This window comes from Equus przewalskii, chromosome 19, assembly GCF_037783145.1.
Source record: "Equus przewalskii isolate Varuska chromosome 19, EquPr2, whole genome shotgun sequence".
NCBI classification, from domain to species: domain Eukaryota; kingdom Metazoa; phylum Chordata; class Mammalia; order Perissodactyla; family Equidae; genus Equus; species Equus przewalskii.
The window spans coordinates 8,740,104-8,767,324 of NC_091849.1; the positions used below are offsets into that span (position 1 = coordinate 8,740,104).

The 27,221-nt window shown below is 36.8% G+C and overlaps 1 protein-coding gene across 8 annotated transcripts; it reads right to left on the minus strand.

Moving 5' to 3' along the window:
- Positions 1–1,028: 1,028 nt before the first annotated feature.
- SLC35B3 (solute carrier family 35 member B3) lies at positions 1,029–26,616 on the minus strand. 8 transcript variants are annotated; one of them, XM_070584032.1, is made up of 11 exons: positions 25,040–25,186; positions 23,418–23,514; positions 19,442–19,735; positions 16,751–16,872; positions 12,716–12,870; positions 11,313–11,420; positions 8,021–8,118; positions 5,998–6,090; positions 5,486–5,597; positions 2,739–2,808; positions 1,029–1,646 (listed from the first exon to the last, which is right to left on the minus strand). In XM_070584032.1, exons 3-11 carry the CDS (start codon positions 19,640–19,642, stop codon positions 1,496–1,498), a joined length of 1,110 nt encoding a protein of 369 aa, XP_070440133.1. In that variant the 5' UTR covers positions 19,643–19,735; positions 23,418–23,514; positions 25,040–25,186; the 3' UTR covers positions 1,029–1,495. The 8 variants fall into 8 exon arrangements, with proteins under 8 accessions (XP_070440133.1, XP_070440134.1, XP_070440135.1 ...); XM_070584033.1 differs by having other exon boundaries at positions 24,963–25,144; XM_070584034.1 differs by having other exon boundaries at positions 24,877–25,138.
- Between the last annotated feature and the right edge of the window lie 605 nt (positions 26,617–27,221).

The window sequence follows — 27,221 nt, forward strand, 5'->3', positions numbered from 1 at the left end:
AGGATTTTTAAACAGTGCTAAAATGTTTAAAATTGGGGGGTAGGATAAGGAGTTTGTAACAGACAGACAGAGGTAAAAAATTAGAACAGTGTGGGGGTAAAGGTAAAAGGATGCCTCGATAAGTTAAATTATTATATTTTATCAAGGATTTGGGAAAACTGACTTTTTTTTAAAAGCACAAATCCTTGTTGTCTTAGAGTTTAAGGCAGCATAATAAAGTACAACTTGAGATTCCTTTCATTTTAAAATATGAAGACTTAAAAATGATTATTACCATTTGGGGGAAAAAACCCCATGGTATTTTAACATATGACAAATGAAAACCAGTCAGAACTCCTTATGCCAGATCCTTAAATTACCACGGGCTCTGCTGTCCCCACACAGGCACATAACAGGTGAAAGTCATCAGAGTACAACTGAATTTTAAGAAAGAGATTAAGTATCCCAAGTAAACTATACTCACAAAATGTAAGTGTTGTCACCGACAGCATAGATACTAAGCTGTTCTAACCAACGTTACTTACACTGAAAATAAAGATTAACAGGATTTTTTAATACAGTGGACGCAATGTCAAAACTTACTGCTAAAAAATATAGGCCAAAACAAAACTGTGCAAGCAACATATGGTACAAATTTTCTAAATTTACTTGTGTTTCTTAAATTTATCCTATTTCATCTTCAAGCTGCCAAATTAAATTTCACTTTTATGAGAAAAATTGACAATTTTATGATTATTTTACAGTAATTTAAAACATCAATGATCTTCCCTTCAATTAAAAAATCCAAATCATTCAAACTTTGAGCACTTCTTTGATGAACAGCAGCAAATTCTTCCTGTGCCGCATGCTTGCAGGACGCAGGGGGACGGCTCCTCCCGCTCTACCGCCTGTAGCCCACAGACGACTGAGGGCAGGTTTTCTCTAAAGCATACTTTTAAACGATCAGAGAAAAGCTTCAGTTTTAAAATTTATGTAAAGCCTTACTCCAACCTTCACCGCCCTCTTCACAACAAAAGTCTGTCAACACATTCTTAAAAAAGGAAAATCACAGAATAATTTTATTTATAATGAAGTGATTCTCTCCTGACTTTAAATCATCAGTTCATTCTTACAACAGAGAATCAATTTAAATATCGCCACCAAAATGGAAGGAAGACAAAACAAGCTGCTGTTACATATCAGTGTCTTTGATATGTCATAACGATACCCAATTAGTCTTGCAACATGGTCCATTTCCAGTGAAATTCTCAATCAACTGCTAAGAACTACAGTCCTTCATATTGACATTTTATTCTAAGGTGTGCCAGATGCGGCTCTCCTGATCACTTCAGCAGTCAGTCAGTGTTCTGAAGAAAAGGGCCGACGTCCTCCGTAATCCAGCCCAAATGGATGGCGTGCTTTCAGAGCCTTTAGTTTTTATAATAATCCCTCTGGAAAGTTAATTAGTTGATGATTTTTTCCTTAGAAGTCTACCTTAAATAGGACAAATCACGTACTATACGGTTTGTGCCAACGTCCTTGACGTTCTTGTTTCCACCATTTTGTTTATCAGATCATAGAGTGACGGTAGTCTTATTTTATCCATATTTTTGCTGTAAACATTGAGAAATATACCAAGAACAACTAAAAAACCAGACCATACATACCTAAGAGAAAGAAATAAGAAAAAAAGGTTAATATCAAGGTAACAGCTTACTGTTAACCACAGAAGTTGGTGATGAGTCTGCAATAAAATAAAATTTTGCTATTGGAGGCCTACAATAATAGCATTAAAATAAAAATAGTATTTTTAGATCAGATTAGAAAGAATTCCACATCTGTTATGTTAGTTACACATAGAGAGAGGATATTTTACAAAATAACGCAGTTCATTTGAATTTTGAGGATAACAGCAAATTGGAAGTTCGACTCCTACCAAAGTTTTAAGAGTATTTTTAAAGTTCTGGATGCATCAACCTGCTAATGGTCACCTTGGGAAAACAATGTAGCAGCTGAACTAGTTATCCCAGTTGGGTAGAATATAAAGAGAAAGAGGGGGACCTGGAGAAAGACAGGGAATTAGCATCGATTACTAGAACGTATACCTAGCACACGCAGAAAGAGAAACTAATTTATAGAAAACAAACAATACATTGAAGGAAATTTATTTTGTGGGTACCTTTAAGCTTACATGTCAATAATTTCTAGGTTTGAGTCTTCTCAATTACTAACCAACATAAGTTTAAATGATGCTAATTTCAAACATAGACACTAGACAGTAAACACTAGACAGTAAAGAAAGCAGTAAATGCTTTCACAAGAAGCCACAAACTAAACAAATCATTAGGGCACAACTTACAGAATACTTCTCTACCTCAAATCCTTTGCGGGAAAAGGCAGACAATAAAGCAACAATTTTAAAAACCGTGTGTGTGTGTATATATATATATATATATATATATATGTATATAATATATATACTTGCATTAGGGCAAGGGGGAACCCCTTCATCTCACGCACACTCATACTCTATATTGGAAACAGGGTCACACCTGCACTGGGACTCTGGTTAGCAATTTAAGTGTGCAAAACGATTTCTTCAAAATAATTACATACATTTCTACAACAGCTGAAAATACATCAATAAATTAGGGGTCAAGATGAAAAAGATTCTTTATAAAGAAACTAAGGCTGTTTAAGAGCAAATGTGAAACAAAGTATCTAAAAGTGGAAAAACTTGTGAATTAAAAAGTACTTACTGAAATGTGAATGGTTTAGCAAAGAATATGAATGAAAGTACGATGGTCATTGCTTTTCTTCCTGTTGTCACTGTAGGGAGAAAAAGCTTGGTTTAGAATGAGCCTACCATCCTGGTGATACTTTGGAAATCATACAAATATTTACAGAGCCTACTATGTGCAGGATCTGTGTTAGGAGCCAAGGAAACAACGGGAAACAAAATTAAAGAGCCACTGTTCCCACTTCTGTGGAGTCTACAGTCCAGCAGGGGTACAGACATTAAAGGATGCTGCTAACGGTTAAAGTACAACTGTCATAGGGACTTGGTGGAGGCCGTGACACTGCGGAAGTGTGCCATCCTTTGGAGAGACTGACTTAGTTTGGCAGGAAAGAAAGGCTTTCCCAAGGAATACATGATTAGGTAGAGCAGAGGTCATTCTCTACAAGTAGTCATGTTAAAGACATACTAGTATCTTAATAGCATTCATCTCTTGATAAGACTATAAGTAATCTTAACAATCCTCTTTACATGTCTGCATTAACTTGTGCTTGTCCTTCAAGTATTACCTTGAAGTCTGCGTTAAGGCTTGAAACCTTCCTTCTCTGTCGCACCCAGTCAGAGACAGGAACTCTGCACTGATCTCCATTATAGCCTCTCCCCCAACTTTGCATTATCAGTTGCTATCTTCCCACCTAACTGTGTGCTTTACTTGGCTCCTTATCTTATTCATCCTTATATGTCTTATACATCCACATATACATGTGACATAGTTCCTGGTAATTAATATTCAATGCATGAATTAATGAATACCAAATGAAAAAACTCTTTTGGAAACGTGTTAGAGCCCCATTCCAAAAATCTATTTTTCCTTCTACTTAGTAAAAGGATGCCTATTTTTAACTGAGCATACCTTCCAGCCTCTCCTACAGCGAGGTGTGGTCCTGTGACTAGGTTTTGGCTAATGAAATGTGAGCAGAAGTGCTGTTTCTAGGAGGTTGATTTCCAGGAAGTTTCCATAAAGAAAAAGGTGTGTCTTTCATCTTCTCTCCATCCCGCTGCCTGGAATGAGGATGAAGATGGCAGGGCAGACAGAGGTGCCTGGGTTCCTAACAAGCATGGGGCCACCACACCAGCTCAGGTGGCAGTATGCATATGGGTCAAGAGCACAGGTATGGAGCCAGACTGCCTCAGTTGGAATACTGACTCTGCAACTGACTAGTTGGTGGACTATTGGGCAAGTCACTTAATCTCCCTGTGTCTTAGTTTACCCTTTTGTAAAATGGAACAATAACAGAGCCTACTTTATAGGATTATTGCAAGATTAAAACGAATAATATGTGCAAAATACCTAAAGTGGCACCTGGTACATAATAAGGGCTATGTACATGTCAGCTATTACTATTACCACCTCTGGATTTCTTTTACGTGAGAGAGAAATAAACCTGCCCACACCTCAAGCCAAGGACTGCATCTCACGCTTCTTTATACCAACCAAAGGGCTCGAGTGATACACACCAAGTGATATCAGACCCCCTTTTTGAACACTTATCTTACAAGCAAAGTTAGAACCCAAGCTAAGTATATGAATTTGCAATCTTTCTTGATAGTATGAGAGGACCGGACATAACTTAGTGATATGGCCTGACGTACATTTAAATTCCCTCTACTTACCATTAGGGACACAAACTTTTAAACGGAGAGTCACATGTTAGCAAACAAGGAGAAAAATTAGGAAGCAAATATACTTTTACAAAGAGAGAGGTATTTACTAATTTGTTTAATTTACTCTGTGGAATTAAAATAAGTATTCCCCTAAAACCATGAAAAATTAAAATCATGTAAAATACTAATGTATATATGCACTATGGATATAAATTCTACATATCTCTGATAGAGGTGATCAAGTGAAACTCAGCCCCTTCGCAAGATGGAGAGATGAGGCCCAGAGGAGACCTACTCCCCAGGTCACACATCACTAAACATCAGAGCTGGGACTGGGCTCTGCCTTCTCTGGCGAGCCAATCCGGCACTCTTCATGACAGGCTATAAGGCTTCCGACCCCGGCTTCAGCACTCTCTCCATCTGGGAGACGCTGAGAGCGTCTGTCATGTGTACCGTTCCTTTGGCAAATGATATGAGGTAGCACACTGAGTCACCTGTTCCCCTCGCCAGATCTCCCCTGCAGCCCCTCATCTGTCCCTCTCCCTCCTCCAAAGCAGGACAAATACAACACCCATTCCTCTAAAGTGGCAGGCAAAGTCTCCGCCCAGAGCAGGCGCATAATAACTACTAGCGAAAAGAGAGGCTAATGTGGTTGACGTCCTAGAAAGGATACAAATGAAAGGTCCCAAAGGCTTTGTTTAAGATACACCTGCCATACTTTAAGTGCAACAAAACTGGAAGTTTTAGTTATAAATTACAAGTGTACAAAGGCAGTAGTTTTCTCTGAAGGCATTCAGCCCATCAGACTTTTTAATAAAAAGTTCTTTTAATGTATTTAAAAGTTACTAGTTAGATACATGTATATATCTGACTTTAAAATTACACCTTTAAATAAGAAATTAAGATCAAACATTATTTTCTTTAGAATTTTAAAGAAATACCAAGGAAAGATATGGGCTTTTAAAGAAAGCTAAGGAATAAATTGGTGAAATATGACAATTTTCTTTTTAATGAAGAGTAGATATTGCCCTTATCTGTTGGAAAAGAGCATCAGAGAAAATTTAAGCGCTTATTTCATAATCCAAGCAAGTACATCATTCCTACCTGTTACAGCAACAAGTGCACCAAAAATTTTAATCAAAGCCAGAACAAAGGAGATTCCAAAATAGCCAGTGAGGGAAAAAAGGAAAGCATAACCGTAGGTCTGAATTGGATTCTGCAACACATAAAGAAAGCCTGTTAGGAAAATGCAAAACAAACCCTGAGGTGTTACAAATGAAATAAAGCTACAGATTTTAATCAACTTTCTGAGCAATAATAAGCCATTCAACAATGCAGTCAAGCAAAGATTCTTATTTAGCTCTGATTTAATGGAAAAACAATGATGAAATTAAAAATTCCCAACTTCTACATTATGAACAGCTTAAAAATGAACTTACAGGGTAGAGCAAGGATAAATTTAAATATAAATCATTTCATTTCTGATCTGCATATATTATGTTAAAGGAGTTATCACATTACATATAAAATAGTCTTTTTGAACAAGAGGAATTAGAAATATACATGAAATTATTTAATGGCAGATGTTTACTTTAAAAAACGTGATCAGTGTTTACCTTTGAACAGAATGTGACCGCAGGGCCTAGTCCACTAGTGCATGTCAATCCCAGTAAAATGTACACAAAACCGATCGAGTACGAATACAAAACCTAGAATAGAGAAAAATGCAGGGGAAAAAAGCGCTATCAAACTAAAGGCAGAAAATGAAGGCTTTTTGATATATGGCTCAATTAATCAATTAAATTTGTAAAATGAAACATTTTTAAAGTAATAGCATTGTTTCAATACAGCTTAACTTTCTGGAAATGATGGTTGACCCTAACTGCTTATAAGTCAACGCCTGGTTTTAAGTACAACATAACACAGTGGCACTCATCTTTTTGTATATGGATACATCATCATTCATTTTGCCTAGCTTAATTAGTGACTTCAAACCAGATTTTAATGTTGGGGTTCTAAAAACATACATAAGCAGAACAAAAAAACCTTAAAGCTACTTATTAAACATCAAAAAACCCAAATATTGTTTGCAAGACATTAAAATATGGTGAAAATAAGCAGTAAATGGCATATCTATTGCTTGGTTTCCCAATTTTCCAGCAATCTTTCTAACCCAGGTTATTATACTCATCAGTAGAATCAGCATCAAAATTAAATACGTGCTATGTGTCAGGTACTGTGCTAATAATGCTCTATATGGATTATCTCATTTATTTCTCACAACCAAGCTATGAGATAGGTACTCTCATCATCATCCTCCAATTTTCACGTGAAGAAACTAAAACTTAGAGATATTAAGTAATTTTCCCCAGATAAGAGAACTAGTAAAGCTGGGATATGAACTGAAACTATCGAAGGCCAGAGCCTACGGTCTTAACCACCGTAGCACATTAACTTTCTAACTACCTACACTTCCTTAATTCTCTGATCTTTACCTTACTAGGAAAAGTAGTGATGATGATCAAGAAAATCCTGACCAAGATTCAAGTTCCTATGTTCCTAGGGACTCCTTAAAGATGCCCCACTCTGCTGACAAAGCAACAGGAAAGACCAGTCCCACAGATCCTTAATGCAGCATGCCCTGTCTGTCCAGCAAGGTGGTTGGCTACACAATTAATGTAAACAAACACACAATAACTATCTTGTACAAAAACATCAACCGGTTAGAAGACACAGTGGAAGAAAAGGCATTGTTTGCAGTAACAATGGCAAAAAGATGAAACACTGAATAACTTCAATAAGAGATATGCTGGATTTATAAGAAGAAAACTTTAAAATCCAAGGGACATTAAAAAGAAAAACACTCAAATAAAAGGAAAGTCATACCTTATTCTTGGACTGAAAGAATCAACTGTATAGATGCCATTCTCCCTAAATTAATTTATAATTCAATGCCATACCAACCACAATACCAATGGGATTTCTAGTTTATTTGGAATATGAACACCCAAGAATAACTATTGGTAGTAATATTCTGAAAAACAAAAGGAACAATGGCGGCTAGTCCTAACAGACGGTAAATGTCTGAGAAAGCTGCAGTCATCACATGGTTCTGGTGCAGAAATAAATGCAAAAGAATACAATTCTGAACCCTACGTTAGAATATGGTATGATAAAGAAGGCACCTAAAATAAGCTGGGAAAGTGGATTATTCAATAAATGATAGTGAATAGGAATAAGGAAGAAAATTTTTAAAAAGTTTTGGTTGAATCAAAGATTTGATAAAAAAGGAAGTCATAAGAGTAGTAGTCAACATGGGTAAAATTCTTAAATCTTACAGAGCTGGGAAAGCCCTTTTCAGTCATAGTACATAGCCAGAAGCCAGGAAGGAAAACATAAACTGGACCACATAAAAGTTACAAACTTCTAAACGGAAATAATTATACAATAAGCAGGGGCAGTGGTATTTTCCCTCTTACCTTCCTTTAATGTTTGAATGTATTACTTTATGAAAGTGATGATGATAAACTAGTTTAATAATACAATGGATGTCTTTAACACCATAACTACTTCATAAAACTAAGTATATCACCATTTTTGAGTCTGTCCGGCATGAAGAAAAAGCACTCGAGTATTTACCATTTCTGAATTCGAAGCATTATGCAGCTTCATAGCTTTCTCTTGAACATTTCCAATGACAGCGTCCGCACACAGGGCCAGGGAAATAAGAATCACACCTTCAAGAAGGCATAAGAAAAAAACAACCTCCTTATTTAAACATGAGCGATAACCAAAATTTATGAGATTTCATTGGGTTAAAAAATAAAAGCACATCTTAAATAACATTTGCTCAGTAAAGCTGAGTATTTTTATCCACAACCAGTTGTAATAGGCACATAGATGATGATATTAATAAATCAAAGTAACACTAATAAACTGTGCTAATGCTGCCACCGTTAGTGTGTTTCACTATCATGTCAAATAATAGTTCTGCTTTTAAACTATATTATATATTTGAAAGGAATACTGTAATAAACAAATATAGAAGAAATTCTTAGATCTATTGGGATTGGTATTCAATCACTTAATTGAAAATAATCAGATGAAGACGGAAACCAAAAGAAAATTGCCTTATTATTAAAAAGTTTAATTTAAAACACATAAACATGCGTGCAGTGGCCAATGTCTTTGAGTATGAGTCCTAACTAAAATTCTGCACTTTTGCTTTTGTATAAACTACACTCAGAGCATATTCTCTATGATTTCCAAGTTTTTGTTAAAGTGTGCACCAGAAACTCCTGAAACAATTGGAGTACAGAATCTTTTCAGATTTTTCTGAGCTCCCTCAGTGCTTATAGTTGTTTCACCCACACCTAGTTCAATGGTGATTTTATTACCTTGTCAACTGTTTCAATTAACTTAGTTTTCACAGAAACAATTTTTTCTCTCTTCAAACTCATTTCTGAATAGTTTAAGTAATATTTAACTATTGCATAATCATAACAACAGGTACAACTGGTATAAACAAAGCTGGAAGTCAACATACTCACAAACGTGGACGTCGCCCTGAGAAGCATGCTATTAACTGTAAGTGTTTAGGGCACTGGTCACCAGGCACGGTGCTTTACAGAAAGAATAAAGAGCAGCCCTGGTTACATCTGTGGGACTCTGCTGGGCTTACAGAGTTTTCTCCTATTTTCTTTCAAAATACAGTCATGTGTCGCTTAATGATGGGGACAGGTTCTGAGAAATGCGTTGTTAGGTGATTTCATTGTACGAACATCGTAGAATGCACTTACACAAACCTAGATGGTACAGCCACCACACACCGAGGCTGTATGGAATTAAATCTTATGGGATCACCGTCATACATGTGGCCCATCGTTGAGGAAAATGTCGTTTCGTGGTGCATGATTGTATAAGCAATCACAGGTAGCAGAAAAATACATGGACACATGTATGCACTTAATTGAGAATTTTCAAGTTTTCATACTTATTTTTCAATTTGACTTTTTAGCATCTAACTTTGGTACTTATTACTCGATCTAACATTTTTATTCACCAAACCTGATTCTGAATGTTCTTTTACTTGTTCCAAATAACAAATCTGTCCTCAAAAGACATGTTGTTATTGAAGACCCTGAAAACAACAATGTTCTAACTCCTAAAAGGCTATTCAAAGACATTCCAAAAATGTTCTGAACAATGGCAACAGCATGAAAACACCTGAATTGCATCCTAAGGGGAATATTTTAAAGGTAGACATCTATTTGAATAAGTAAATTCTGACATACTCACTTTACACATTCAAAGTATTGTTTATGTCTATCTTAAATAACCATCTTAATAAGTACTCTAATCTCCTTTACAAAATATACTCTTATAGATGAGGGACTGTGATGAGTGCTCATCAATTACTGCTAATCATGAAGTATGGTTAGGTGCTAATTCTCTTAAAAAATATTTCCAGGGAACCCAGAAAGGGCTGTAAGTTATAATGAGAAGTTACAGAACCACCTCTTTCCATCATTCTCATCACCACCATTACTCCCACCTCACCAGACATATGGCCCATTATTCCATCATCTCACTCTATCCTCCTGCTATCTTTGTGTGAGGCGAGCTGTCACCATCATTCTGTTTTATAGGTGAAGCACAAAGGAGTCTGGCAATTTACCCATGGTTATATGTTTAAGTGATTCAAACAGAATCTGAAGCCAAATCTCTAACTGCAAGTTCTGTGCCTTCTCTAAAGCTGTTTTTTCATAAGTAGAAGAGTTAATTCCCTCAATTTTCAAATATAATCTTCCTTTTAGAGTTGCTGACACGAAAACGAAGTGCTTCTGAAGAATCTAACCCATGTTAGAAACAGCTGCAACGATAAGCTTTCTCAGAGTAAAACTCATTGAAGTAATGACCACTTGCAATCCGAATGACCAAAGGTGAAAGAATAGACCTAACAGGTTCTGCCAGAATCTTCTAGCTGTCCAAGGGCTGCTCCAAGAGGCTGAACTGGTTACATTTAAATCCATTAACACAGCTTTGCTAACCAGGTGAGGAAGGCAACATAGTAAGAACAGCAAAGCTGGTGTAAATGGTTGTCTTCATTACGTCATAACTGTTTTTTCTCACAATTATACTTTGTACTTGCTCATACATATATACACATTTTTCTCCCTTGTTCTCTCAGAGTTCCTTTGATGACCTAGATATTTTAAATATTATTTGTCAGGCTAGGAGATGGGATGATACTAAAATAATCTCATGAGTAAAACTAAATAGTTTAAGACGACACATTGTATACATAAACAATTTTTCTGTAAGGTCTTTAGAATAAAAACGACCCCAACAAACATTTTTTATTCTTATTTAATTCTAAACATACTATAATACCTATTCTGCTTGTGAACAATCTAAATTTAATTTACAAAATTCCACATGGCACACTATGAGGAAACTATTTATGGTGAAAATTCTAAACACTTTGTTACGACCACATTTTTACTACACAGTTTAATATTAAAGTACAGCATAACTTTCCTTCTTTAGCTAAAACAATGACAAGTAAATGTGCAAATTTCAACTTTTTAAAAAAATGAGAATAAAAAAATTACCACTGTGATTCTCCTATAACTCGTGTATATTTCAAATTTAGCCTATACGAAATTGATCTATTATGTACTTGATAACGGAAGATTTTGAGAGGGCAAACAGCCCCTTGTCATGTCAAAATACAAGAGTACTAAAACAACCGTTATATTTCCAGAGTTGTAATATTTTTACTGCATCTCATATGGAAAGTCTGAAAGCTTTATGTTAGGTATGAGACTCACAGGTGTCACATCATCATTTAAAATCCTTATGAAATTGTAAAAATTCTTACTCTAAACCAAAATGCCTACAAAATCTGGGATACAATAAAATTCCTTACCTGTCAGGTTGAAATTTGGCGCAGTCGTGCTGTCAGCGAGGGTAAACCATATTAGACCAAGGCTCATACACACTGCAGCAGACACGTCTACCACGTTATAGCGCTTTCCTGTGTAAAATAAGTGGACGTCAACCTCATGCAAATACTCTCTCAGCATAGTTTTAGATCTACATGTTTAACCAAGTAGAGCAGGGACCTGCTTTTACACCCGATGACAAAAATACAGGAAGAACACTTCAGTCAAGGCACGGCATAGTCACCAAAGGGGTGCTTCTGAAAATTAAATTACCAATGAGCACCAATGCATCTTTGTAAGTTAGATATGAAATTCTACTTTACCTGTTATGGTAGTGAGTAAATGAACACTGAAAAAGTTTGTAGAAATTAGTGCCTCTTTTACTTTATGTATAACACAAGGCTATGAATTTTCTTATAGTTTCTAAGTTTACAAAGTAACCAGAGTAATTATCAGGCTATATAACTATTTGTTTGTACATACCATAATCAGATAACTTCTAGGTTGGTGACAATTAACTTATCTTAAAATATCCACATTTAAATAATGAAATCATGTAGTGTAATTTTTTGTAAGGAAATATTATATGTGCCCAGCCCGTCACAATGTTAACTGTGATTTTTAATAGGGATTGGGTCAATATTTTTTCCTGTGTGAAGAGTTATTCTGAAGTTATATTTAAGTAGTTGACATACACACTTTCATTTTAAAAGGCTTTTTTGGGGAAGGCATCTAATGCATAAAATGAAGTCAGGCTGTGTCAGAACTTTCGTGATATACAGAAACACTTGATTATCAAAACATGACTATTCCTCATGACAGTTATATGAACAGCAGCAACGAAAACTTGTTCCACTGCTTGTTACCATCACTGCCTCCGCTTTCACTCTTTTTTCCACATAGCTTTTAACTTAGTTGGGGCTCTAGGAAGTCAGTAAGCCAGCAGAGCTGGTGAAAAAGCAGCTCTGCCCAGGTTAAGCTTTGCTTCAACATGAGAACTGTCCATTTGTAAAATGGAGGTAGAGAGTGGAAGCCTGAAGAGCAGAAGAATGAAAGAATTGGAAAAAGCAGCTTTGTAGGCACTTGTAAGCTAGGTCTTCAGTATGTGAATACAGCATTTCTAGAAACGTAGCACATTCTAGACTAAATGAATAAAACAAAATACTGTTATTTTTCCCCGATTCCAAATTATTGATTTCAGAGACTGAGGTACATCACAGAAGTATCAGAGTTTTTATAATAGCTTATTTTTATATATCTCAGAATTGTTAGAATATCTAGAATGTTTACTAGAAATGTTAATCAAAGTTTAATGTTTTTCCTAATGCTAGATGCCATAACATATCCTATTAGTTTCAAACAGTAGGAAAATACATCATTACTATACCTTGAATCAAAACTCCTCCTAGCATAACAGGAATCAATTTGCAGCACTTGAAGATGACTTGGGTAGGGTAATTCAGGTAGCCCAAGGAAGTGTTTGATAACCCCATAGTACCCACAGTTAGAAAAGCTATTATCATGTAGGTTTTTCCTGGTATTCTGTAAAAGACAATTTTTAAAATCTTCATTTTGGGACTCAATTCATACTATTGTAAGATAACGTGTTTACAGTGTGTAAATGTCTAGTTACTCTTCTAATTTAATATTTCTAGAAATATTGGTAAAATATCACTATTTTAGAAGTTATAATACTGTTAACTTGTATAAAAGAATGTTGGTAAAAATAAAAATTTACCCTGATTTAATCAATCATAAGCGGGAACTCTCAACTGTGTGAAAGAGTGGCATTTGAGAGTTACTAAGATTCTTACTGAAGGTATAAATGCCAGTAAAAGGTTTTCAACAGCAGGCCTAGCTACATAAAAAATCTTGACTAAATTTAGAAAAAAAGAGTTGATTTTTAAAAAATATTGGCCTCTATTATCGTAAAAGTCACCTAATTTTTAACTTCTAAATTTTTTGTTCTGTTTCCTAACATTTCCATCTAGCATTAGGAAAAATACATGTGTCCATTCTGCTAGAATAACCTGAGCAGAATTTCTCTAGAAAAAGTCCACAGTGGTTTAAACTCTAGATGGGATTTCTATTACCAGAACATCTTATGATTCACCCCAACTCCATATTTTATAAAGTGTTAAACAATCAACTTCACTTGAGGAGTCTCTCTCCTCATGATCCCAAGTCTTTTACTTTGGGTTCTACCTGGATTTCCTAAAGGAGATTCTTAATTTGGCATCTTTAGAATTTTGAGCTATAACTGCAAGCATATGCTCACTTTGACTAGATATTTAATTGTCTAAAAGAATCATCTTGTACACTGGTGTGACTAAGCCAGGAAGCGCTATTCACATAATCAGATTATGTTGCAAACTTACATCTAGTTTCCACTTTGAGATTTGTGTTCATGTTTAAATCAAGGCAACAAAATTCTTCTGTATTTTTTATATGGCTAGATATAAGGCAAAATAATTTACTGGAAAAAATTCAATAAAAATGCATCATTTCCACTTCCATTTGGATTTGGAGGCCTTTCCTACTTAACTACTAATACCGTGGTCAACATTCAAAATCCACATGAAAATAATCTGGCACGACCGTACGCAGCAGTGTACACAAACACTGATTTTTATGCTGTTTGTAGGGTTTAACCCTCAGTGGGAGATCATCAGTAAAGGAGGACAGCACCACTTCTCCAGGTAACGATATAAGTCACAGTAGTCAAGTTTCCTCATAAATGAATGGCAAACAGTGGCCAGAAAATAAAAATTTGTCAGAAAACTCACAAGGAATGATGATTAAAAAAGCAGCATAATACAGGTAGAAAGAAAACCAGCCTGAAACTCAGGAACCCTGAACTCAAGAGGGTCCAACTCTGAGGGTAACCTGCCTCACAAAACTCCCGGCACTCCTCCAGGTCCCCATCTTCCCACTGCTAAAACGAGGAAGTCAGATTTCATCCTCTTGCCTCTCGGATTCTCACTGCTTCTATTTTAATACCCTGATTGCTTACTTCTTTAGATACGGTGGGAAAATTATAACTTTAAAATGTCCCTTTAAAGCCAATTTGACAGATCTCCCTTATTAAAAATTCATATGAATTAATGATAAAGCTACAAAGTGATCTTCGGTGAAAAGGAAGTAGTAGTATATGTAGGTCCTACAGTTTCCAACGTGCTTCATCACACATTACCACAGTTGATCCCCAAAATAAAACTGAGAGAATTTAAGAAACTTCTCTGAAGTTTTGACAGAGCTAATAAGAGGTGGTGACAAGACTCAAATCCATGTTTTCTGACTCCAAATCCTGTACTCTCTCAAGTATACTGGCATTCATATAAAGATAGGGAGCAAAAAATTAAGCAGAGTTTGGCTAACTAAAGGTCTAAACAGCAGTGCCACTTAAATTCAGGGAGAGGTATATACTCAGAAATACACCCAGAAATATGTGATTGGGCATATTTTTATTGTAACAGACCTTTAAAGACTTTTTCTACAAAAGTTTTTAATGTGCCTTGGAATGGAAAAGTTTGAGTTCATGTTATATTTATTATAGATCTAGAAATTCTGCTACCAAAATCTTTCACTTATGTTTAAATCAAGCACAAATGATTTTATCTTTAAACGTGATGGTCACGTGGTTTAAAGAGGGGATAAACACAGCTTGCGGCCCACTCCCCATCTCGTCTCATCTGCAGAGCTGAGGGGGAGGTGTACCTTCTGAAAGTTAACAGGTCGGAGATGTAGTGTCTTGTGTCACTTTTCATTTAATAAAGACAGCATTCTATTCTTCTACTTTACAAGCAAAGGCCCAGCAGTTTGCACTGGGTAACGAATCACTGGACTTCCTTATATATTAGTCTTAACAGATATATTTAATTACTTTCTATTCTACCACCTATGGCTGTCTTGTAGAGTCTCAGAGCATGAAAATAATGAAGAAGATATCCTCAGATTCAAATTTTTTTAATATCATCCTTTAATAATTTACTGGCAATAAAGAGAGGTTGAGAGGTAAAATTAGACCTGTGAAGAAACACTGGTGTACAGATTTAAATATTTAAGATTTTAGAGTTACCTTCAGAAAAACATCAAAAACATTCATGTAAGAAAAAAAAAGTTGATGTGAAAATTTTTTATTTTTATTAAAGGATTAAACATTAATATCAATGAAGACAGAATTTTGGTATTATAGCTCCTTATTACATTTGATCTGCCTAATATATACTAGAAAAATTCACATATTAGGGCCTTATAACAGGATAACCACACATTTACCAAGAAAATGTTACATTCAAATTCCTAACCACCTTCTGTCATAAGAGACTAGGTTTTTTTTTTAAATTTTTTATTGAGATTATGATAGTTTACAACCTTGTGAAATTTCAGTTGTACGTTATTGTTTGTCAGTCATGTTGTAGGTGCACCACTTCACCCTTTGTGCCCACCCCCCACCGCCCCTTTCCCCTGGTAACCCCTAATCTGTTCTCTTTGTCTACATGTTTAACTTCCACATATGAGTGGAAGAGACTAGGTTTTTATTGCATATTGTTCTATATGCCATTAAAAATATTCCAAGATATTTCTCAAACCTCAAACAAGTTCTTTTAGTTTTGATAAAAAGGAACATTATGAAATTTCTCTAAGAATGCAAACACAGCTACTGGCCATCACAAACATGACAGCGTTAAGTGGAATATATCCCACAAAACGAAACATTAACTATACATTTTAAAGACCACTATAAAAATAGGTATTGATATTTCATTTTACCACTTTGATATTAGTAGAATTGTAAATCTTTCAGTAATCACACATACTTCAGCGAAATTTATAACACCTATGTACTCATATGTACATCTGACTACCTTCTCCTGCTTTAAGAAGATGTTATTATTACTATTGAGTCTAAACTACAGCTTTTTATTTGATAACATTACATTTAAAGGGAGATCTGTTTTTTCAGTGTATAACGGGAGTATCATTTTTAATGTATTTTGTGTGTGAGTGTGAAGACGACTGGCTCTGAGCTAGCATCTGTTGTCAATCTTTCTCTTTTTGCTTGAGGAAGATTCACCCTGAGCTAACATCTGTGTCAATCTTCCTCTGTTTTGTACAAAGGATGCCACCACAGCATGGCTTGACGAGCAACGTGTAGGCCTGTGCCTCGGATCCAAACCTGTGAACCCTGGGCCACCAAAGCAGAGTGTGCAAACTTAACCACTATGCCACCGGGCCAGCCCCTTTAATATTTTTTAATAGTTGATTACACTGATAAAAATTTTGGGGTATTAGATATGTTTTATTAATGGGAAACCTATATTTCACATATAATATACTCCATATGCCCAAAATATAAAAAAAATTTAACTACTACTAGTAAACTTAACTGTCAAAAAATAAAAACAAACAAACCACATACCTTCTCCTTTTGTCCTGAATAAGCTGAAGTTCTATTAGGCCAAATATGGAGTAAAATGCAAACTGCACTAAAGTAAGGTACCAGCCATAGGACTTAAACCCCTCCATTGAAAATATTAATTCCTGTCAAAAGACACATAAATACTGTTAAGTTCTAGGGGCAGACCAATTTCCTCAAAAAATTCCTATAGCACAACATTTTAAAAGAAGCCAGGCCTCACCCCCGACAACAACCACCACCTGACAACAACAAATAAAAAGGAAAAAACACCGAAATCACAAGGCTTCTCATAGGTATAATTAGAGAAGTGAGGAGGCCTTTCCAAAGAACTGACACTAGATTTCCAGGTAGAACCATCAGCAGAAAAACAGAGGGGGAGAGGGATGGCTAGGAAGCCACGTTATCCATGCTTTTCTCTTTTTTTAAAAGACCGAAATTAAGAGTTGCCCAAAACAATGAGAAAGATGGCTGATCGAAGAACTCATTTACTATATAAACAGCACATTTCATTAGAAGTCTCATATTTCAGACCTGTTTATCCATAGAAATACAATCAGTTCAAATCAGTAATACTATTTTTTGGAATACTTGTGTCATAGACTATATAAAACCTGTCCTTGGGGCGGGGGATGGTTACTCTGCCTCAATACAACATTGTATCATGAAGTAACACATTAATTGTCAACAAGCCATTCTTTTTTTTTAAAGATTGGCACCTGAGCTAACAACTGTGGCCAATCTTCTTTTTTTTCTTCTGCTTTATCTCCCCAAGTCCCCCCTGGTACATAGTTGTATATCTTAGCTGCAGGTCCTTCTAGTTGTGGCAACAACAAGCCACTCTTAACAAGTCATTAAGAGGGAATTCTAATAAAGTTATCTGGTTTAATTGAATAAATTAAACTTCCCCTCAAATATATATTTCAACTGTATTTTAAATAAATTTTGAACCTTATATATATAGCTAACTTCATTACACAACTTCAACCCTTTGCTTTAAACTATTTTAATACGCGGTTATAGGTAACAGCAATGTCACAAAGTGAAAGTGATGCTACAAACATAATCATCAGCAGTTTATCTAATTTTAAAATCAACTTTGCATATATTAGCTATAAATGAAGAGCTCTGATTAATCAAATAGAAAAAATTAATGAAATTTGTAAATTTCAAATTCATTTTCCTTTGCAATGGCTAGCTTTGCTCCCAAGCTATTTGGTAATAATGTTTTTTTTCTTCCCCTGAGGAAGATTCACCCTGAGCTAACATCTGCTGCCAATCTTTCTCTTTTTGTTTGAGGAAGATTCTTCCTGACTAACATCTGTGCAAATCGTCCTCTTATTTTGTATGTGGGTTGCTGCCATAGCCTGGCCACTGATGAGTGGTGGAGGTCCATGGCCAGGAATTGAACCTGGGCCACCGAAGCAGACTGCGCCTACCTTAACCACTAGACCAACAGGCCGGCCCCAGTAAGAATAGCATTTTGAAGGAGAAAAAAAAAAATGATTTTCAACAAGAAATTTCAACCTTTATTTGATTAAGTTTACTATTTTTTATTGTTCTTCATTGTGATATCTGAATTTTTATATCACTTTCGAGTGGAGAAATCAGTTATAATTATAAATATTTTTAACTCGTTTTTGTTTTACACTAATACTCTTCATAGCATGTTTACAAGCTAAGGAATAGTCACAATTCTACCATCTTTTTTTATACTTACTTTTATATTTCATCTCTATAATGGAAAAGAGTACAATAATTTTTAAGATTATTCTAACTGGTTAACACTAAAGAATACCAGAAATATTATCTGTGTTTTAAGAAAACATATCACTTTCCTTTTCTTGAATTATAAAATGCTCTTTCATGTTAGGGAGACGCATAAATAAAGCAAAGTTGGTAATGGCTGAAAATAATCACTAATAAACTGGCCATTAATGGTATTAGTCCCCATTCAAACACCCTGTTTACACGAGCCTGGATCCTCACCTACCCAGCCCATATCTTTGGAGGTCAAGAATTTGTTGCTGGTCAAACATATATAACTATCCCATAATACAATGCAAATATAAGATAAAGTGCAGCAATGTTAGAAAATTTTTGCACAGGCAAAAATCACAGAAAAATAAGGTTTGGGCAAAGTTAGATTAGAAGAGGAAACAAACAAGAATGAGAACACAATAGGTGCTCCAAAAAAAGAATGATTCAAATATTACAGGATTAAAGAGATACCCTTGGAAAAAGATACCTTTGAAAAAATCACCTTTTATTATTGAGCTCCAAGAAGCAAGAATGAACCAGAATACGGCTTTTATGCTATCATTCAGTTTTACTGGAGAATTATATTCCAAAATACCAACCGATACTTGAATCATTCTCTTTTAGAAACTAATATATGGTTGAAATTATTACCTACATTTTATTAAATATTTTAAGTTTTTTCATAATTTTAACTTTTTAAGATTGTCTCTGCTCCTTACCCCCACTTAAACTATTTAACTCTGAAATTTTGAGCTGTTTTCAGCACTTACTTTTAAGAAGCCCTTTTCTACTACTATATTAAAACACTCAAATCTGCAAATAAGTTGGTATCCTATAAAGGAAAATATCTTGGACAAAACTATTAGCAAGTGCTCATATTGACTTCAACTGTTATAAATAATTAAATATTGTAAACAAATAACCATTTTTTACCTGTAAATATCCATAAATTAGGTAAAATACAAAAACTCCAGCAACACATATGAAAAATTGAGTAAGTTTGTTAAATCTGCTGAGATTTATGCCAAGGACTACAATGTCATCTACTGACTTGATGTGTGGTGACATTGTTTGGGTTTTGGACGGGACAGTGATGGAAACATATTTTCTGGAGTTGTTGAACTTGAGATCCATTGTTCCTGTTCTGCTGCATTCAGAGCTTCCAAAGTTATCTTTGCTGGTCTCCTCTCCTTTGTTCAGTCCTTCTTTTGTTTGCTGGGCCAAGTCCTAGAGAAGGAAATAAGCAATTAAAGCAAAATATTTAGATCATAAAGTACTACACCCCAAATATTTCAAATTACACAGGTAATTACACAGGTAAGTCTCATTCTCCCTGGATATTAATATATTAATTCCCCTACTTAAGCTTCTGATCAACCAAAAACAGTACATCTACTCTCCTGTAGATAACATCTCTTCACCTGATAAAGACCAACATACACCACTGACTTAAATATACACCATTCTTATTTCTAGAGCAGCAAATCAGAAGCTAGCCTTGTATTTATTCCATTAAAGCAGCAAATATACCTTTACTATGTTTTTATATGTAGGGAGGATATAATTTTTAAAGCCCACGATAGTTCATGCATAACATCTTCAACATTAAAGTCAATCTTTAACTGCAGAAGAGTAAAGAACTAATGCTCCTTTAAATACTAAGACAATTGTAAAATACATTCGTTAATGACATTTTAAAATAAAGTCAAACAACTCCAAGTTACTTAAAGAGCTAGATTTATCAGAGACTATAGAAAGGATGATATGCTTTACTAATAGCATCCCTTTGGGTAACGAAAATATTTTCTTCTTTTGCAGAAGAATTTTGCACTTTAATTTCAAGTCTTTGGGGAGTTCTTGTTCAATGGGTATAAAGTTTCAGTTACGCAAGATGAATACGTTCTAGAGATGTGCTACATAACATGGTGCCTATAGTCAACAACATGGCGTTCTCCATTTAAAAATTTAAGAGGGCAGATCTCATGTTAAGTGTTCTTAACCATACATGCACACACAAAAGGGGACACAAAGAAACTTTTGGAGGTGATAAATATGTTTATTACCTTGATCATGGTGATAGTATCATAGGTGTATGCATATGTCCAAACTCATCAAATTGCGTATATTACACAAGTGTGGTGTTTTTTCTGTATGTCAATGATACCTTAATAAAGCTTTTTTAAAAAAATAAATAAAAAAGTCTTTGGGATTGTAAAAAGCTGGAAAACACATCATTTTTGTTAGTCTGTGAAAAAAATCATGAAAGCTCCATAGATGACTGTCAATTTATTTCTCTTCGGATTTATTTAAACTGAAAAAGGAATTCCACGTAAAGGCGGAAGAACTTTTAACAAGGAACAGAACAAACTTATAAAGGAAAAATTCTCCTCCTAGAAAAGACTCGCTGTCTGTTACAATGCCAGCAGGAACTAAAATTTCGACTCTAGTTGAAGGAAGAGGATAGAGAAGGACGATTCTGATAGTGAACTCTGCTCTGGAAGTCTTTAAAAGAAACTGTCATATGACGGTTTAAAACGGCAAGAGTTAGAGTCACTCTTCCTGTTCCCTCTACTCTGCTGACTCACAGAGATCCGCTTCAGCAATTTAAGCTGGGAGTCAAGGCCCTGAATACGACTTGTAACGAACAACACTCAGGTATCAAAGAACATTTGTTTTACGGGGTACCTGCCATATTTCCACACAGAAAATGTGTAATTTTAAGAAGTTTTACTGTATTTCTTTTCCTTTACCTGTTTCTTCTTTATACATTGTTCTTGCTTCCGCTACTACCTTTCAATCATTGTCATCTCTGAGCAAGACTTCCTAAGTCATCTTGTAGGATACCCTTGAGATTTGACTTTTTTTATAAACCATGCTTGAAATGATATTCCCTAAACGTTGTCTGCGAATGTAGAACAAAAAACTTAGCAACTATTTTCCATATGTGTAGGCATGGATACAGAGTGCCACGCAAATAAATCTGAAGCCTCCTCTCCCTCCACTTCTTTCAGTCCAGCGCTAAACCGCCCACAGCAGACTACTACTCCACTCCTGACACACACCATGGACTCTCAAACACCTGTGCCTTTTGCTCATGTTCTTTCAGCCTGACATCTTTTTGCTTTGGCTCAGGATCTGAAGACGAGCTTTAACATTCCCTCCTTCGTGACACCCTTCCTAATTCCCCCAGTTGGGAGGGAAGAGAAGTGGAAAGGCAAGACTCAAATCTTATTTGTGTCTACGTCTTTGCTATCTGGCCTACCCTGCACCTAGCATTCCAGGGAACCAAATAAACTGGTCCTTCTTCTGGATGCCCTCAAACCTCAGCATGCAATCACTCACCCTCTGCCTGAATAAGATCTTTCAAACATACTGTGGTGTTGGCAAACCTTGTGGGCAAAACTAAAAATCTTATATTAAACAGAGGTTGGGAGAAAAGTACTAATAATTATTATATATTTATACACACAGAGAGAATAAATAAAACTTCTACAAGACCTTTCTTTCCTGCTTTTATTGGTATTAAAATTTCTCCTGGAATCACCTTCTGCTGAGATGCCTGTAATTTAGTGAAATGCCTGGCATATTGTAATGACTCAATAAAATTACAGCTAATATTATGAGAAAGCAGCACAGCATGATGTTTTCTCCATGCTTTGGAATTTTGACAGATCTGAGTTCAAGACCTGGCTTTATGACTTATTAGCTGAGGAGCCTCGGGCAAATTATTTCTGAACTTTAAGTTCTGTATCTTTCATACGGAGGTAAAAAATGTACCGATCATAGAACTTTTGTTGGGACTATATGAAATAAATGTAAAAGTGCCTGGTACTCCATAAACGTAAGCTATCATTATTCTACTCTTTGGAAACATTGCTAAGGTGACATGGTGTACTGAAGCAGATTCACCCCTCGGATGTGCAGGTGGAAATATGAATCTGGATTTCCGACCCAGACTTCTCATCTGAGATCCACATCTACATTTCAAATGCTTCTTTGACGTTTCTACTCATGAGATCCACCAGCACCTCATTTTAAAAGTGTCCAAAGCTGAACTCATTATTTTCCCCTTAAAACAAACCTGCTCTTCTTCCTATATCCTCAATCTCACTTAAGAGTATCTACTAGGAAACACAAGCTAAAAGCCCAGAAATTATTTTCGACTCTTTCCTTTTCCTCGTATTCTACATTTAGCCAAGATTCCTCTTGACTCTACATCCACAAATATACCCAAAGTCTGTTTCTGACACTACCATCGAGCAGCCACTTTCTCTTGCCTAGATTACTAGACTGTTAATAATCTCTCCTTCCCTTTCTGATCCATCTTTCACACTGCTCAACGTGGATTCTGACCATGGTGTACCTCTCATTAAGGTCCTATAAATTACATGTTGGTCGATCCTCTGGACTCTCATAGCACTTTATACATATTTTTATAAATACCTAAATCATAATGGTATATCTTTTTTGTTTTTATGTCTGCTACTCCTACAAGCTTATGAAATCCTTAAGGGAAGAGACATCATCTTCATGTGATGTTCTAGAACATAACAAAAAGTGTAAGATATTAAATGACTCTATTGTACTTTAGTAAACACCATTTAATCAAAAGTATTCTGCTCCTTTCCAACACTTTCCCATTTCTAACACACTTATGAGGCAATCTTATGAGCCACAAACCTGTGCTAGACATGTGGAGTTAAGCCAAAATACTGACATCTCTCCTGAGATTTACCACAAAGCATCTGAAGTGAACATGAAAATAAATTCATTTCCTTTGTTTACTTGAGGCACCTGCACCAGAAAACCTGACCTTTAAAGCCTTGCATTTAGAATGTAGTTTTAGGAATCAGAACATCACTGGTCAGATGAAGCGAGTGATGAAGGAAGACACTGTGAGCTCTGATACCTAATAACTGGGATCCCGCATGTTTGCCATATCCCTTCCTTTGGATACGTTAATAACTGATATTACCATCTGAAAAAACTGGGCCAATGTCCTTGTACTGCAAGAAAAAAAATAAGGCACAGAATTAAAATTAACTTTCAAACTAAATGATCAACATTTTGCTTTGCTTTAGAAGTTCATAGAAACCCCTGAAACCAATACACAAAAAACCCACAGGTGTGACTCACTGCCTGCGGCCTCTTCCTAAAGTCAATAGAGATATTTAACTTTAATTACTTGAAGGTACAAATAACTGCTAAGATGGAATAAAAAGGTAGCATTTCTAGCACATAGTGAAATTTAAAAATTATAAATAACTTGTGATAACAATTTACAATCACCTAATGAAGTCAAAATGATTTCAGTTAATTTCTTAATCTAGTCTCTTCCAACCTTCAGAAAAAAAGTCTCCCACTACAAAAAGGTAAGATATGAGAAAAACATGTCATTACAGTGTGAGTAACCTGAAAAAACTTGATTCCCTATTTTGTCACATTCAACATTACAAATAATATTTCTATTATACCTAGATTAACTGGTCTCTGGATATTAATCATAACCTATGGAGTATGATTATAAAACAGAAAAACAAGATTCTGGCCTATTTCTTTGTACATACTTCATTACACAAAGTTCAAGAAACTCTTTGCTAATTTTTAAAGGTTACTCCTTTTTTTCTAAGGGAGAAAACTAAAATTAGGATTTAATATCTATAATAAGAAATTAAGTACAAATAACACATCTAAATTATTTCCAAACGCTGCTGTCTCTCCCTTCCAAGTCCCAAACTATCCCAATTCACTTAGAAAAATGTTTATCCAAAAAACAATTCTAAAGGTCTGATATTCTACTATAGAAAAAATGCCTATGACCAACAGTAAAAAACAAACAAACAAAAAACACAAAACTTCTGTTAGCACACCAAATCATTCCGCCTTCAATTTTTGTTTAAAAGAAAAATAAAAAGGTGCGTGAGAGAATTAAACAGCAGTTTAAGACTGGAGGAATTTGCAGAACTTCTAGTGGAAGTCTATGACATAAATTTAACAACCTGGCGAGAACAATCACCTTGCAGTGCAAATCAAACGGACAGCAGAGAACCAGAGTACGCTAGCTAATGCAAAACCCGGAAGTACTCAACTAAAATGCAGTCTCGGTGAACCTGACAATTCTCCACAGGTTAGGCGGCCTAAAAGACCCCCTGAAAGTGGCCTCATGCCTGCGGGTCCACAGACGGGAGCCTGAGGGAATTTGAGCCAGCCGGGGGGCGGAAAGGGGGAGAGGAAAAGCAGATGCTCCTCCCTAGAAACCGTGCCAGCAGGTTCCCGTCCTTTAAAAAAGAAAGTCACCGGTGCCCTCCATCCCGACCTCATCCTCTCCCCGCATGCTCGCTATGGAGAAGGAAGATGAGCACTGTCACCGTTCTCTGGGGAGAGGGAGTCTGGGTCCCAAACACGGCGAAGGGCCCAAGGGACAGACACATCCATTCCAGAGCCGGTGTGTCACCTGGAAGGGTGACCTCAGCCTGGATGGCGCCTCAGCCAGACGCAGCGTCTCCCCCTCCCCAGCCGCGTCGCCATCACCTCCTGGTGCTTCTCCTCTTCGCCCACTCCTCCACTTTCCACCACAGCGGCCGCCTCCTCGCAGGATACTCGCATCCCCGGCGCCCGCGCGCCACTTCCGCCTATGTGTCCCCATGCGCGTGCGCAGTTGCACAGCACCGCCCACTCGCCGGCCTCCGGCCGCGGGTGGTGTTTGCTCGGTTACCTCTCGCGCATGCTCTGTGCCCTTGAGGATGCTGCAACCGCGCGGCCGAGGTGGGCGCCGCGGTGCGAGGACCGCGCATCTCTGCCTGCTAACGCTGGCGTAGGCACGGCGGGCGCCGTCGGGTCTAATGTTCTCACCCTCCTGTTGGGGCCCCCTTGTTCCTGAGCCTGTGAGCTTCTGCAGCCCCCCGGGTTCCGGCGGCCGGGTACTCCCCAGTCCCTTGTGCCGGGTGGACGCCCACGCCCCCGGGGGAGACCTTCACGTGAAAGGCCCTGCTCTGAAGTTTGAGAACGAGGCCAAGTGGAGAATGTTGAACCTGACGTACAAACCCTTGCGGTTCTCTCTTCCCTCTACTAGATCCAAATGAGAGGGATCAGTCGCCTTACCTTCCTCTGCTTCTGCGTCTCGCCCGCCTCATACCTGCTTTCCGGTGTAGGTGGGCTGAAGGAACACTTGGGTTTCCTCTGACGTTATAATTCAGCTTGTAGCTACAGCAACCCCGGTCTTTGCAACATGACGAAAGTGTCTCCAGCCTTGTTTTGACAGTGCCACTTAACTGCTCAGAATGTAAATCCCATAGCTTGACCAGCCATCAAAACTCCCAAACATTTACCCTGCATCTAGGACAACATCTACAGTTGTGATGATGTAAAGACCAAGATAGGATAGGTGATGAGTCGCTTTTAGGTAACACAAATTGATATGGAAGGCAGAGATGACTATAAGGAAGCTGGAACATTTCTGAGTGCATGCTTTGGCTACCCAGAAAGGAAGAGTTGGATTTATATACATTAGAATCCAGTCGGTCAAGTACAGCTCTTAAAATTTCACAGACGTTTTACAGCAAGGGCAACATCTGTGTTTTGTTTTGGATGTGAGGGTTTATACTGAAGCACAGCAGACAGCTCCTGCTGGAAGTGGTGGGTCTGGCTGAGCATTTTCATTTGATCCTTACCAACCTGGTTAGGTTGATGTTATCAGCATTTCACAAATGTGGAAACTAAGGCTCAGCGAATTTAAATTTCATAAAGAAATAGTAAATGACTAAGTCTTTCGATAATGCCATACTGTTAGCTGAATAACGTGCATTTAATACTACTGTTAGACATTTAAACGACAGTTATTTATCAGGCACCTATTAAATAGCCATATGCATAGGTCATATGCGTAATCCAAAGATTAGAAGTATGAGCTCCCTGCCCTCCAGGAGTTTTGGATTCACATGAAAAGGTAGATGTCAGTATAAAACAACTCATCATACAAGAGGCGTTTTAAGGTACCATTCACTCATGCCTGGATAATTGCAGTAACCTTCTAACAGGTCGTCTTCCTCCTTATTTCTTTACATCTGAAATTCATTCAGCAGCTGGAATGATCCTTTCAGAACTTTTAGATCGTTTTAGAACTGTAAGAGAATATAGCATTCCTCTGCTCAGAACTTTTAATGGTTTACCCTGTTACTCAGATTGAAGTTCAAAACCCTTACCGTGGCTTCTAAGAAAGATCTTGACAGCTACTATTCAAAGCCCATCTAACCCTCTCCAAGCATACCAAGCATCAGCACTCTGGACTCACTGTTCTTTCTGCACGGAACACTGCTCTCCCAGATGTCCATGGGATGTGCTACCTCACTCTGTTTGGGTCACTGCTCAAATGTAACGTGATCAGACAGTTCTTCCCTGACTACCCTATCTAGGAGAGCTGACTCTCCCACATACGCACACTGTCCTCACTTGGCTTTACTTGTCTTCGTGGCAGTTATGATGACTTCCCACATATTTGTTGTTTATGTCTCCCCCACCTTTCTTGCCCCTTTGGAACATTTGTTCCATGAGAGCGGGTTTTGTCTCTCTTATTCACAGCTGTATTGCCATCATCTAGAACAGAGATGCTGACACGTAGTCTGCACTCAATAAATACTTGGTGAATGAATGACTGAGATTTAAGTGATAAAGGAGTGTTAAGATAATAGTGTGGAAATTCAGAAGAAGTAAAATA

Coding starts and splice junctions, on each gene's coding strand:
- SLC35B3 (XM_070584029.1), bottom strand. CDS start 25,154: ATGGGGACACATAGGCGGAAGTGGCGCGCGGGCGCCGGGGATGCGAGT. Junction 19,736..24,962: donor GGCTGAGGTCACCCTTCCAG/GTGACACACCGG, acceptor TTCCTTCTCTAG/GACTTGGCCCAGCAAACAAA. Junction 12,871..16,750: donor ATTCAGGACAAAAGGAGAAG/GTATGTGGTTTG, acceptor TGTCTTTTACAG/AATACCAGGAAAAACCTACA.